The 14,401-nt window shown below is 33.1% G+C and overlaps 1 protein-coding gene across 1 annotated transcript; it reads right to left on the bottom strand.

Moving 5' to 3' along the window:
• Window positions 1-13,708: 13,708 nt before the first annotated feature.
• LOC100306374 (putative photosystem II 5 KD protein) lies at window positions 13,709-14,251 on the bottom strand. Its single transcript, NM_001250899.3, has one exon. It carries the CDS (start codon window positions 14,221-14,223, stop codon window positions 13,909-13,911), a length of 315 nt encoding a protein of 104 aa, NP_001237828.1. The 5' UTR covers window positions 14,224-14,251; the 3' UTR covers window positions 13,709-13,908.
• Between the last annotated feature and the right edge of the window lie 150 nt (window positions 14,252-14,401).

Raw genomic sequence — 14,401 nt, 5'->3', positions numbered from 1 at the left:
CATGTATTTTATATAATGCATACGAATAATTAATAGAAAACATAGGTTTTGAACTTAGATTTTATCATAAGGATTTAATAATCCATTAGTAAAATTGATATCTTGTTTTTCCTGAACCATTTAATATGATATTTTGATATACAATGCTAATAAATACATATCAAAATTTTGTCTAATGTTATAGAAAAACAATAAGTCAAATTCCTTCCTAAAAATTAAATAGTAGATTTGTCTATTTTAAATCAATCTACTATCTATTTATTATAGAAGTTGGGTTTGCGTATTAAATATTCCATGTTGAAAACGTATAGAATTAGGATAATAATTTTTTAATATTGGAATTTCCAGTAAAATTGATAAGGTGGTGTTTGCGTATTAAATATTCCAAGTTGAAAATGTATAGAATTAGGATAATAATTTGTGAATATTGGAATTTCCAGTAAAATTGATAAGCTAGTATAATTTTAGATTATTTAAGTATAAGTAATGACTAAGTTTTAAAATAATCAACATCTAATAATGATGATTATTTTTGCACAATAAGGAAAAATTACTAAATACTAAATTAGTTTGGTAATTAGTGTTCTATGCAATACCATAACATATAGAGAAAATGCTAACCTAATGACAGGGGAGCTGATGACTAAAGGCTAGGTAAGCTGTGGAAAATTCCCCACTGTTGCTTCTTGTAGGAGTTTGGGCCGTGTCTCAGTCCTAGTGAGGCTGATTGACTAAGGAAAAACTAAGGAACTTTTGGACATGTTGAACTCCACATATTCTTGTACAATAAAAGGGGTAGTTTTAGAACATTCGGTGAGAATTATAGGCTAACATCAGGTCAAATGTAGTTGCATATAAGAGTGCAAATGAATTAGTGATAAATACAACATAATAGGGAATGATAATTGTTAGTGTATAGTTATTATATTCACCTTGTAAGATTTTTGAAAACATCTTTGAAAACCACATTGGTGGTAGAGGTCAAGCTTTTTTTTGTCTTTATCATGTATTAAAACTTTTAATCCATTCTTTGATTTCACTCTTGATAATGCAACATATAATTGGTCATGGCTAAACACCAGTTTAGGTAAGTAAAGTCCAGTAGTAGATAGTGATTGTCCTTGAGACTTATTAATTGTCATTGCATAAAAGAGCATTATTGGAAACTGTCTCCTTAAAAGCTTAAAGGGCCATGGCAATTGAGATGGGGACATAGACATTCTGGGAATATATACTTTGTGTCCTATATTTTTTCCATAAATAATTTCAGCTGCAATCACATGGTTGGCTAGTCTTGTAACAATTAATCTAGTGCCATTACAAAGCCCTTGAGTTTGATCTAAGTTTCTTAACAACATAATGGGTGACCCAATCTTAAGTTTGATAGAATGATTGGGCATGCCAGATGTTGTCAATGAATTAAGAAATTCAGTAGTTAATGAGCTTAAATGACAACTTTCTATGGTTTCTAATTTGTCTACTGAGTCGGAACTTAGATATTCCATATGTTCACCTATGGTCATGTTAGTAATTAATCAAAGAAAAAGATAAATATAAATTAAATGAATAGATAGATAAAACATTGATGCTAGTTTTGCACAATTGTAAATCAAATGTTAATCAAGCGTACAAATAGTGACATATAATTGATATCTAAATAAGTGAAGTGGAGTGGGTTGGGTTATGATTAACCTGATTTTGAAAGCAATATTGTCATTACCTGAAATCAATGATAGTATGTAATCGTTGACTAGTTGTACTATTTCATTTGTTGAAGCTAGATAGCTCTAGATTGGAAGAATTCTGTGTTGTTGTGGTATTGGCATAAATCTGGAAATGTAGAATTCACTCTAGCATGGATTGGGTCATCATATTCTGTGATCAGTAGGTCTTGTGGGATTTCGACTGTGGCATAACCATCATTTGGATGTCCAATAATTCCATCTCCAATGTCTAAAATCCACTATGCAAATTTGGCAGTTTCTTCCTTATCTGTTGGTTGCATGTTGCTTTGTAAATGCATATTGTTTTTGAAAGAATTAATACTTGGTAGTTATCCCATAGATAAGAAGAATTTATTGTTGCATGAACAATGTCAGAGCGGCTGCCTCTAGGAATGACTGGTAGGATTTGTCGAAAATCACCACCTAACACAATGACCTTACCTCCAATGATATGATCTGAACTTGATTTGCCTTTTATGATATCTCTCAAACTTTTATCAAGTGCTTCAAAACATAATTTGTGAGTCATGGGTGCTTCATCCCAGATGATTAGACTGGCTTCATTTAATAATTCAGCTAGTTGACTTCCTTGGTGTATATTACATGTTGAGTCTTCAAAAATAGGAACAGGGATCTTGAATTTGGAGTGTGCAGTTCTGCCTCCAGGCAATAATAAAGAAGCTATGCCGCTAGAAGCAACCATAATAACAATTTTCTTGTTTGCTCTTAATGAACTTGCTAGTGTTTTCCAGATGAATGTTTTTCCTGTACCTCCATATCTGTATAGGAAAAACATGCAACCTTCTTCTTTCTTGACAGCTTGAATAATTTTGTTGAAAATTGATGCTTGCTGATCTGTAGTTATAGATATGCATTTTATGAGTGATCAAAGTATAATCAATTAAAAATATTAAAAATTTAAAAGTAAAGGAAATGTAGTCAAGTATATAATTGTTTTTTGTTTTCTATATGTTGTAAGTAGCGTATTCAATGTTTGTTGGTCAAATATAGGGATACCATATGGTTAGGTACATTACTTGTCATTTTAGCAAAAAGATGTAGAAATTCTGATTTTAGCTCATCAGTATTGAAGTTGAGTTCTGATAATATTAGACTATTGCCTAGTTTGTTTGCCCAATTTCCTTCTTCAGGGAATGGTAATGAAGGATAGTCTCTAAGTGTCTTTTGATTGGCTTGCAACAGTTGTTCAATTTCACGCAATGTCAAATTTTTCAAATGTTTGTCATTAAGATGAATCTCTAATAGGCAAGAAGTATTTGGTTAGATCGTGATTATTATTCATGAGAATTGATATAAAAATATGATTGTACTGACCAGCATTGCCTGTTGATTTTCTTAGATGATATCCAATGTCATCAGCAAACCAATGCCAAGTTTATTGTCATACTTCTTCAGGTTTGTTCATAGTACCTGTTAAAAGCATCAAAACAAATAGTTTTCTCAAATAATGTGTTGTACCCCAGTCTTTTGCATCTTTGATTGCTTCTACAAATTCTTGATCATCTTGTAAAAAAACCCATGGCAAAGCATGCTTATCTAAATGTAGGATATTGAACTTTAGCAACTGTTCTGATATCCTCAAATGAGGAAGGGCCTTTGCAAATAGTAAGCATCATCCTTAAATAGAACTCCTGTAGTTGGTGCAACCCATATTAGCCTCCCGATAGTGTATCCTTTTTTCCTAAGTTTCCAGTATCTTTTTCTGCGATCATAGACAAACTTAGAAACAAATTTAGCATAAGTAAGATTTCTTGTTTCAGGAAAGCTTTTATTAGTGTTCATCCAAGAAATAAACTTTGAATAAGAGATCCTTGACTTAGATAGAACATCGTCAATATCATCATGGTCTTGGTAAAAAACAAAATGTTGTCCTGGAAGGTGGAAATGTAGTCTTTCAAAAGCAGGCTTCCTGCCATGAATTGGAAAACCAAAGATCCTCCAAGTAGCTTCACTGGGAGAAATGTATCTGTTATTAAGACAACCATCAATTAAAAATGATATAGCTGATATAAATTAGATATTACAAATTAAGAGATATTCTTTGATCTCATCATGATGGCTTGCAACATGCAAGGTTGCATCATTTTCATCATGAACTATAACAGCAGTAACTCTATCATATCCCTTGTTTACATACTTGAACAAATATTTGATAGAAGTGTTTTGGTTACACCATTCAATATTGATATGTGCTTGGTATTTTCTCAGTAATTTTGGATTGTAAGGTACAATATATCTGTTATCAATTATAACTCCATTCTTGAAAATTGTTTGACCATTGTCTCTTCTGCGATAGACTGGATAACCATCTGCGTCTAGAAGAGTATGAGGCTGAAACATTTTAGGATTGAAACGGCTATACTTTCCTTCTTTCATGCATGGAGATTCTTTTCGTAGAATTCCGCATGGGCCATGAACCATATGGTTTTGTACTAACGTATATAGTTCGGGGTCATCTTCTTGTGAAGGTATCTCTACTGATATAATTTGATCAATATCATCTGAAGATGGATATTTATTGTTGGGATGTAAAAACAACAATAAATGAACATGAGGAAGTCCTCGCTTTTGAAATTCTATTGTATATATATCTGGAATAAAAAAATGTTAATAAACATCCATTAAAGTGTTTTTTTGCCCTCATGTGTTAAGTATCGAAAGTTGCATATAAAAATTTAGACTTGATGTTAGATGAGCTGCAAAAAAAGATTAACAAATTGTTTAGCTTGTAAAAATCATCATAAAACTATTTGGCGGGATAAAAGTAATAAAAGCAGAGAGATTGTACATGTAAGTAGGGTTGAAAACAATTTGGAGGAACTTACATGCAACTACTTTCCCTAGTAGATGATTCTTTGTCAGGTCTGAAAGCATTTGTTCAAACTTTAATTTAATGGTGTTAGTAATCTATGAACTTCAGGCCAATTTGGATTACAGGTTAAAGTAATAAAAAGATCTTGGAAACCAACATGGCTGCATATGGCCATACCATCAAAGTAGAGTTGATCCATGTATCGTGGGCTTCCAACAAATGTTGAAGGTAAAATGACCCTTTTACCTTTATGCAGGCCTCTGGTGGAACCAGTATCCAATGACTCTTGCAAACTGCAATACTTGTTAACTCTAAGTTTGTTTTGATTGTTTCCGATGAAGGAAAGCCTTTCTGATTCAACTATAGTATATCTTTCAACCACAAATTGCTCAAATAGTTTCCTAGAGTGCAACAAAGTTTGTGCTTCATTTGGTCTACATTGTAGTCTGAAAGCAAACCACTCTCTCATTGTAACACGATTCCTTTTTTTTTTTTTCCAGTTGATGTAGCACGATGAAGTATGTCAGGTCTATATCCATCTTCGCCATAAGGAAACAATAGAGGGTATTGTAAACCTAGATAGCTAGAATGCAATTCATCAATCCTTTGTAATTGACCACCCCGAGTCTCAAGAATAATATCTTGAATGTGTATCAACATCACCTACAATAAGGGTAGTAACTTCAGGAATAATAGGCACATTATATATGCGACCATCGTTTTCACGGTTAGCAATCAATCTCAGTCTGATATCATGTACTTCATTATGTGTCAGTCTATCTCTTGTCATTCTAAAACTTTTTGCATGAGTGTTGTGTTTATCTAGCATTTGACTTAAACTTGAAATTATGTTTGCTTCAATTTCAAAATGTTGGCTGTAAAGTAGGACATAAAAATTCCAAATTCAGAGAACATTAAGAAAAAAAAGCAAGAATGCACCCACTGTTAGTAAAAAAGATGGGAATTAAGAACTAAAAAAATAACGAATCAGTACCTCATGGCGTTAATTCTATCTTGCACTTCATTATCTGTGTCAAAGATATATAATTGTGCAAATTTAGGTTCTTTTCCAGGCGTTGGTAAATAGGCTGCCTATCCTGTGAGATGGTGTCCTTGAATTCTAATTGTAGGAGGTCCTCTTGTATCATTAATTGATTTGTCTATCTTAATACTGGCAGAAGTAAAGGCAAACATCATGTTATATGTTCGTGTATGTTGTTGATAATTCTTACTATCAACAACATTATGATCAAACAAAAGATGTTGTAGATGTTTGCGGGGATTTTGTAATAATGGGAGTTCAACTTTACAATCACTACAACATAAGTTGAACTTTAGGTTTGCGCTATCCTTATGTTCTGATATTCTTTCATCATACCACATCTTTGCATTACAATGTCTACATTGCATGACTTGATCGCCAAGTTCAGAGTATCCTGAAATTGTTTTACGAGTCAGTTGTAATTTTATCTAAAGTTGGGAACAAATGGTTTGACCTAGAATTGTTACCTTGTGTGTTAATAGCAGGATCATTAATTTTTATGTGACAATGTTTATCCCCAACAAAAGCAATAGAATCTAATTCTATGAAAGTTGTAGTTAGATGTAGCTATTACATGATAATGCAGCGAAGCAAATTGGATTTGAGAAGTTTTTTAGTAGTACCTTCTGCTGAATCAGAATTGCTATTCTCTAATGAATCAATATCAATCACTTAGGAACATGAATAAATTAAAAGTTAAATGCAATATATAACCATAAATGAAATAGAGTTAGTAATCATATGTTGTTACCTATACTTAATTTCGATGTTTTGCTTATAATAATATAGTTTGAAAATAGCGTGGAGTGGGTGTGAATGTGTTTTTTAATTGAATGCAAGTCCCAATTAGTTTTGCAATGTGTCTTAATATTAGGGTTGTATTTGATTGAGTTTGTACAAATAAATTGATAGAAGAAATATTTCACCGGAGTAAAAACATTTTAAAAGATAGTAATTAGGTAATGTAAGCTGATATTTTATTTTGAATGATATATTGAGTTTCTTACCCTGATCTTCAATGGCTGGAGCCAAATGATGTGCACTTGTGCTTTTATTTATATCAAGGTTAGTTGAACATAGATCTGCATCTGAGTATAGTTGGTTTTGTGGAGTAGGGTGTATAGTTGGCTGTACCGGGAACCAAAAATAGGTATGGCGTTTATGCTGCATGATACGTTTTCTCTTCATTCTAGCATTTGCTGCATTTGACTTCTTTGTATATTCATGGTCATCCATTGTGATAATGTGTCTTGTTGCTGCAGTTGCCTGGTCAAAGGTCAATAAATGATGGTTGTTGGAATGAAGTGGGAGATGAAGATTGGAAAAACATGGAACAAAAGGAAGGAAGATAAGGGAAAAGGCAAATGATATGAGGCTACTGCATAGGTAAAGGCAACTACAGTAGATAACGGGCAGGTATTTAATGCACCATACATTTTGGTAATGATGTCTTGTTGCTGCAGTTGCATGTTCAAAGGGCCGTTGGAATGAAGTGGGAGATGGAGATTGGAAAAGCATGGAACAAAAGGAAGGAAGATAAGGGAAAGGGAAAATCATATGAGGCTATTGCATTTAATGCACTATACATTTTGGTAATGACACAAGCATGTATAGGCATTGGATTGTTGATGTTGACATTGAAAGAAAAGCTGATATGATAGGTGTTGTGCATGGTAGGAGTAGGTGTTCCACCTAGAAACATTGTGCCTTTTTTTTTACAATAAACTTCCAACTAACCATAAATTTGTTTATCATATTCTGCTATCCGACTTTGTAGATTTTTTAAATATAGAAATTGTCATTTTGAAAAGGTGTATTAACCAAAATAGTCAACATAAAATTTTTTCAGTTAAATTTTTGTTTTTGTTAAAATATAACATTGCTCAATTTATTTGTCAGATTCTGTTGCAAATGGCTAATTTTTTATTGGTTGCGTATGATTGCACAAATTAAATATATATAAAAAAACCATATAAGGATATCTCTGCGAAATCTGTAGGTATCTTTTTCCTATCTGATTTGTTTTCAATTATGAGGTAATCAATATATTAAATTTTACCAATTTTAACAGTCTTGAACATGACAACAACCCAAATGATAAATTAATGTATAGTTATGGGTTTCAAATCCAACACAATTTGGTGATGAACTTCTATAATTAACTTGACAGGGCATCCAAAATACAATTTAACTTGCATAACAGTCACATAGTAATTTAGATGTAGAATAAGAAGCAATCCATATATCCCACATTCACAAAGGCAAAATATGATAAGGTTTCATGAATGGTAGGCAGGCATACTACACAAAAAGAGGCTCCTTAGAGAGTGTATGAACATCTTGCAAGTAACCACCTTCATTTAATTTTAGCATGCTTTCCTAATTTGTTAGATGAAAATTGAGCAGGTGAAATCTGAGAACTCAATGCTTCATCGTCACATCCCTGAGGTGTTTGTCGCTTTGTTGGTGTAACGGGGGATCTGAGAAGCGGATCATGATTTGCTATTGCAGATAGGGATTGCTGCATAAAAGATGGAGCAATTATTGCATTCAAAGTTGACATTGTTGTAGTTGGAAAATGTGATAGTGTCAACAAATGAGTTAAAATCTGGAATATCAGATTTTGCACTGACAGACTCATAGTGGGGAGGATCATTGGAATCGGGGAGTGGGATATAGGTCTTGCAAGATGCCTGCATCATATATATAGGAACAGATTGGGAACAAAAAAATCAAATGAACATAAGTACAATATACGGGTATCCCAATGAGTGCTGAAATATGGGTCACAAAATAGTACCTCAACATCAGGTAGTAAGTCTACTATGGTCTTAATCAAATCTAAGTCAGATGAGTATTTTAGAACAACAAAATTCCTGAACTTTGGTTGAACCTTCACTTTAAACCAAGTGAATATCCTAGGAGCTTATCAAGTGCTTTTGGTGAAGCATTCAAATCAACATCACCATCCTTGCATACAACATGTAAGATAGGTTAATTGTTGAATTCATTGACCACAGGGCAAAAAATCCAAATAAAATAACATTTAGACTAAAGGGTTGATTATCTAGGAACTTACTGCTATCTTTAACCTATTTACTTCGTCAGCTGATTGACCAATTAATTCAGTGCATTCACGATCCCAGAGCAGAAATTTCATGCATTCGTCCTCGTGGTTAACCATGACCTCAAGTCTACACCTAGAATCATAAATAATAGTGTAAAATTGACATGCAAATTAAAGAAATGTAAAGTAAAAACATACTCTTAATGAAGTCATCACAGCTTGCTGATTATATTTGTCGCATGCACATGTGAAAGGAGTGGTGTCTACATTAGTTTTCTTGTAATATTGGATGCAAGTTGCATAACACCATGAATGATTTTCCATGACAATTCTGGTAATGGTACCAACTGTTACACAAACTATTTCCTGGGAAAAACAACACAGTAATTGGATTGATGAGTAAGTGTTTGGTGTGATGAATTAATAGAAAACATAAATAAGACCAGTACCTCTGACATGTTGTTAATCTGAGAAAGGCTCTTTGCCTCACCCTTATAAAAAAATGCATCCTTCGGTGACAATTGGCTAGAACCTAAAAGTTATGAACTTGTTTGACTGTGAGGTGTCATAACTGAGTGGACCTCAATGCATAATTCAGTAAGCCTAGACATAAAGAATTCATATGAAAGACTATGACAAAGATAATCAAACCAAGGCAACCTTAAACCACAATACCTTTGTTTGAATTCTTGAATTTCAAGCATTGGCTGATTTATATGTAATTTTGAAGCTTTTAAAGAGTTACTTATGGTTGGTGGGTAGGATCCTACAAATGGGAAAAGAGGAACATAAGATGGCATTTAAGCAGCAGAATAATGGACTAATTGCATACGACACAATACCCAGGGCTTCTTTAATTCTAGCATGGGTCAACAAAATAATTATTGGTCCCTGACTTTCACACTCATTTAAGTACTCCAAGAACTGCAAGCAATAATCTTCCCAGACAGTGCAAGATAGCAATTGGCCACTATGATAAACAAATGAAACTCAGAACATGACTATATAACCCAAGATGGACATAAGATTGGAAAGATGATAAAAATATATCAGTCAACCATATACTATGCAGTTTGTAAACATACATACAACCACAATTTTAAATGAAGGAACAAAATGAATGACACAACCTTAAGTCCTTTAGTTTAAAAACAATCCTTGTACTCTTTGATGAAACCTGTTGGAAGGCGACCTCATCAATGATACCAATAATGTCTAATGAAGGATAAAATATGAAAACATGTTATAAAAAGATGGTTGCAATGTTAGGAATAAAGTTTTTTAAAATGAGAGGAAAAAGAATAGCTGGACTAACCTACCAACAGACCACGCTGAAAGTCACCAGCGATGATATTGATAAATTGAATAAAATTGTGTATTCTTAAAGGCACATTACCCAAATTAGTTTGTCTAAGAATAGTCACTCCAGTAAATACTAATTTATACGGGTGCACACAAACTCTGTATTGACCATCATTCTTGACAACTTTAAAATTGTGCATCATATAAGTGCAATTCTCTTTCAAAATTGACTTCCAAGACTTGAGTTGGTCTCGCTTAAAAATCGCATGAATTTGGTCTCCTTGGTTATGGAAAAGAATGTAACAAATGGTTAGTTAGGAAAATAATTAACAAAAGACAAAACCCACCAAAAATAAAAAATAGTAATGATACATTGGAATCCACTATAATCATCTCAGCTTGCTCAGACTTGTCTGGCGTTCCCACAAACCAAAGATCAGTTATCCTGACAGCAAGTTTCAGGGTTTCTTTGGATCCATTTATGTCATGTATCTTGTTTGGAATACGAGCCATCCTTCTGTGTAAAAAATGTAGGAAAAAATATGTAACCTCAAGTACAAAAGATTTAGAATAATGGTCCTTTTCCAAACAGCTGGTATTTTGTGTGTTTAAATATGGTGTCCGGATGATAATATGATAACAACTAACAACAGGCAGCGGAACTAAGTCAAGGGAGAAACTAATTATGTGTCTTAAAGTACAAAAAATCAACAATAATGATCATTTGCAAAACGTATGGTATTGCTTGTGTTTTAAAATTGAGCCTGAATCATAATTCTCTGTTGACTCTGCATACAAAGTGGCATAACAACAAAACCAAAAAAGCGTTTTATTTAGGGTTCAAAAAGACAACACTTGTTTTGTGTACTCCTATTCTTCCTTGCCCCCTCCCCCAAGAGAGCCTTTACACACTCCTTCATTGGATCATGATATCTAAAAATCCAAATTTTAAATAAAGTTTCAAGAGTTAAGGCAAAAGGGGTGTTGCTGTTGTGGGTGACTGAGCTTTTATCTTGAGGACACACACCAATCTCGAGACACACCACAGAAAGAGATGGAACAAAGCAGTGTTTTATTTGGGGTTCAAAAAGACAACACTTGTTTTGTGTACTCCTATTCTTCCTTGTCCCCTCCCCCAAGAGAGCCTCTACACACTCCTTCATCGGATCATGATATTTGAAAATCCAAATTTTAAACAAAGTTTCAAGAGTTAAGGTAAAAGGGTTGTTGTTGCTATGGGTGAGTGAGCTTTTATCTTGAGGACACACACCAACCTCGAGACACACCACAAAAAGAGATGGAACAAAGTAGTGTTTTTCCCTTTTGTGGAACGGTGAATGGAAACACGAAAAAACAAACAGGAACTGCAAAATGAAAGAGGCTGGTTGGAACAGTGGTGGCTCCTTGAATTTACTTGGATTTTTCCTGCAAAACCACTTTCTCTCTCTCTTTCTCTCTCTGATACTGTGCCATGCCAAAAATGAGAAGCAACAATTTTTTATTTATCAAAAAGACAGAGAGAATAGCAAATGAAAGGGCATAGAGCTTATGTTTAGGCCCTGCTAACAAAAGCACGGTAGAATAAAAAACAAACTTATTTTCACTAATGATTACACGATTTGAAGGGCAAAAAGATAAAGCAACAGGCAATGAAACTAAGTCAAGGGCCACCCATCAATGGATACTCAATCACAGCTGATATTGAATCTTAGTAGCCGTTTGCAGAAGATATTTTAACACTCTAAACAGCAAGATGGATCAAGCCAAAAAGCAGAAGATATTTTAATGTTTGGCCATTTTCTGAGATAGACCTTTATGTTTAGGCCATGGGAGACATATTTATTGACAATCTAATGAAGTTTAGTTTTTTTTACTTTGTTCACTATACCTTCACCCAAGACGAGTTTCCCAGCCATTGTGATTACAACTTCATAATTTTTTCATAATTTATAGTGATCTATACCAACAAAGGTGAACAATTTGCCTAGTTTCTAAAACTTCATTTAGGCATTTCAGCCAACACATAACTTATAACCCATTTCACCAACAATGTAATCGCATGACAGTTAATGTTTCCTAAAAAAATGATTATCTTTTTTATCACCACCTACACAGCAAGCCAAATTTAGCATGATCAAATCACAACATAAGCAATGGTGGTTGAGTAAACATGTAAAAAATGAGTACACATGTGAAAAATTTAAAACGAACAAAAAAACCAACAAAATAATCAAGAGAAGAACATTGAATAGCAAAAGAATACCGTATTATAGCCAAAAAACTAAGGCCGTTAACAAACTAAAGTTGTGGCTGTTGGATTCTTCTTCGCTGTTGACCTTGCAAAGAAGGAAATTAAAATGGGTATTGTAAAGATCCAAAACTCAAGAAGCAATGGGGTTTTCTTCTTACCTTGGAGAAAAAAAGGCAACATTTTTTTTGGGTCTTGGTCTGCATCTTTGAAAGGACAATTCAGTGGAGAGCACAGGAAGGAAGCGGGAAGAGGCATGCCGCACATTACAACCGCCATGCCACTCGTTCTCTCTTTGCCACCGCCACTGTCCGCGATTACAACGTGCATGCTGAAATGACAAGACGAGATTGGAGGTCGTTGAAATGATATGATGATACTGGATGGGACAACACGTGGCCTTGGCTAAGAGAAAAAAAAACAGAGTTAAAAATGGAAGGACGAAAAGACCATAAAACCAATAAATGTGTCACATGTCAATAAATTAAACAAGGACAAAAATGAAATTTCCATAACCTATTCCTTTTATATAGTTATATTAGATCTTAACTTAAAAGACTAAAATATATAAATTAAGATTTTACAGAAAATAACCTTCGTGCAGTTTTTATGAAAATTATTTTCGTAGTTAAAAACATTTTCCATTAAAATTACAAGGTTTATACCTACATCAAGTATGTGTAGGAAAAAGTTACTCCTGTCATTATAAGCGTATGTAGCTATAGGGTAATTTTTTTGTATAATCTTTCTATTTTTTATATTATTTGTTTCAAGATATATACTATAAATTGTACCATAGTTTTAGTTTTATATATACATTTAATTCTTTGATTTAGTTATTTATCATGTTAAAATTTATATCTTATATAAACAAATTAAGTTGAAAAAATCTCATTTCATGTATAATCGGATTTTAATGGTATTATGTTTGATTCTAAGCAAGAAAAACCTTGTCATAATTTTGAGTCATGCAAGAATTAAGCTAAACTCATCACGTGAACACTTTGCATATGTAATGTTGACTCTGTAAAAGTCAATAATGGTGTTCGTTATTCAATTTTATAAAAAGTAATATATATATATATATATATATATATATATATATATATATATATATATATATATATATATATATTAAAGTTAAAAAAACAAATTTTTGCCTAATTAATATGGTTGAATTGAACAAGTAGTAATTAAGTTCTTATTTAACTTTCAAACTAAGCGAATAAATAAAAGATTAAATTAGTTTTTTTAGATCTTTAATTTATTTTTTAAATTTAATTTTTTTAGATTTAATTTAATTCTTTAATTTTTAAAATCGATTCAAGCTAGTTATCTCGTTTAAATCGTAAGAAAATCACATCTTATAGCATTTCAAAACCGTCGTGAGGTTATTTTAATTGTCACAAAATATCTATTTTTTTTAAATGAATTAATTTTAAAAATTAAATAATCAAATTAAAAAAATAAGAATCAAATTAAATAAAAAAAATTAGAGAATCAAATTTAACCTAGATAATAAATTAGAAGAAAAAAAAATATAATTTAAGCATTACAACACCAAAGAGACGACGAAGCAAAGTCGATACTTTTATGAACATCTAGTACAGTGAGGATGAAATGAAATCATCAAAGCCTTACAACAAATTCATTGTACATTTCCAAATTCCAAAAGTGAAACAAAAAAGTTCCTCAATTGCGACAAATCCTAGCTGTAGGATTGGTGACACAAACCGGGGCATACTTTTTCTTGGCTTCTGAGGTTCCTGGTTTAGGCTCATCTGCCAATGCCATCCCTGCAGCAAAAGAGCAAACAGCAGCCGCCGCCGTGGCGAACATCAAGTTCCTCCTTGCATTGCTACCATTGTTGTCATAACTGACCTTTTCCCCTTCAACAGATTTGCTGGCTGCATTCACTACCACTGATCTCCTCTGCGTCGCCGCTGCCGACCGGTTGGTGACGGCTGGGCAGCCAAGGATGGAAGCTGTCATGGTGAATGATGCCATTTTTGCAATGTATAATAATCTGAATACTGAACCAAAGCATGGACCCAAAGGATGAATATATGGAACGTAAATCACCAAATACGGCATGGTGGTAGTTGGACCATGCAATCTTATCTGGTTCATGAAATTACCAATAAGTCATTGCCACGTTAAATAATTGATAATATAATGAAGTCTA

Source organism: Glycine max, chromosome 10, assembly GCF_000004515.6.
Source record: "Glycine max cultivar Williams 82 chromosome 10, Glycine_max_v4.0, whole genome shotgun sequence".
NCBI classification, from domain to species: domain Eukaryota; kingdom Viridiplantae; phylum Streptophyta; class Magnoliopsida; order Fabales; family Fabaceae; genus Glycine; species Glycine max.
The sequence above is the reverse complement of the archived record's forward strand: the minus strand, read 5'-3'. Positions and strand labels throughout refer to the sequence as shown.

Bases quoted from the DNA above. Each gene is read 5' to 3' on its own strand.
- LOC100306374 (NM_001250899.3), bottom strand. From the start codon at position 14,223: ATGGCATCATTCACCATGACAGCTTCCATCCTTGGCTGCCCAGCCGTC.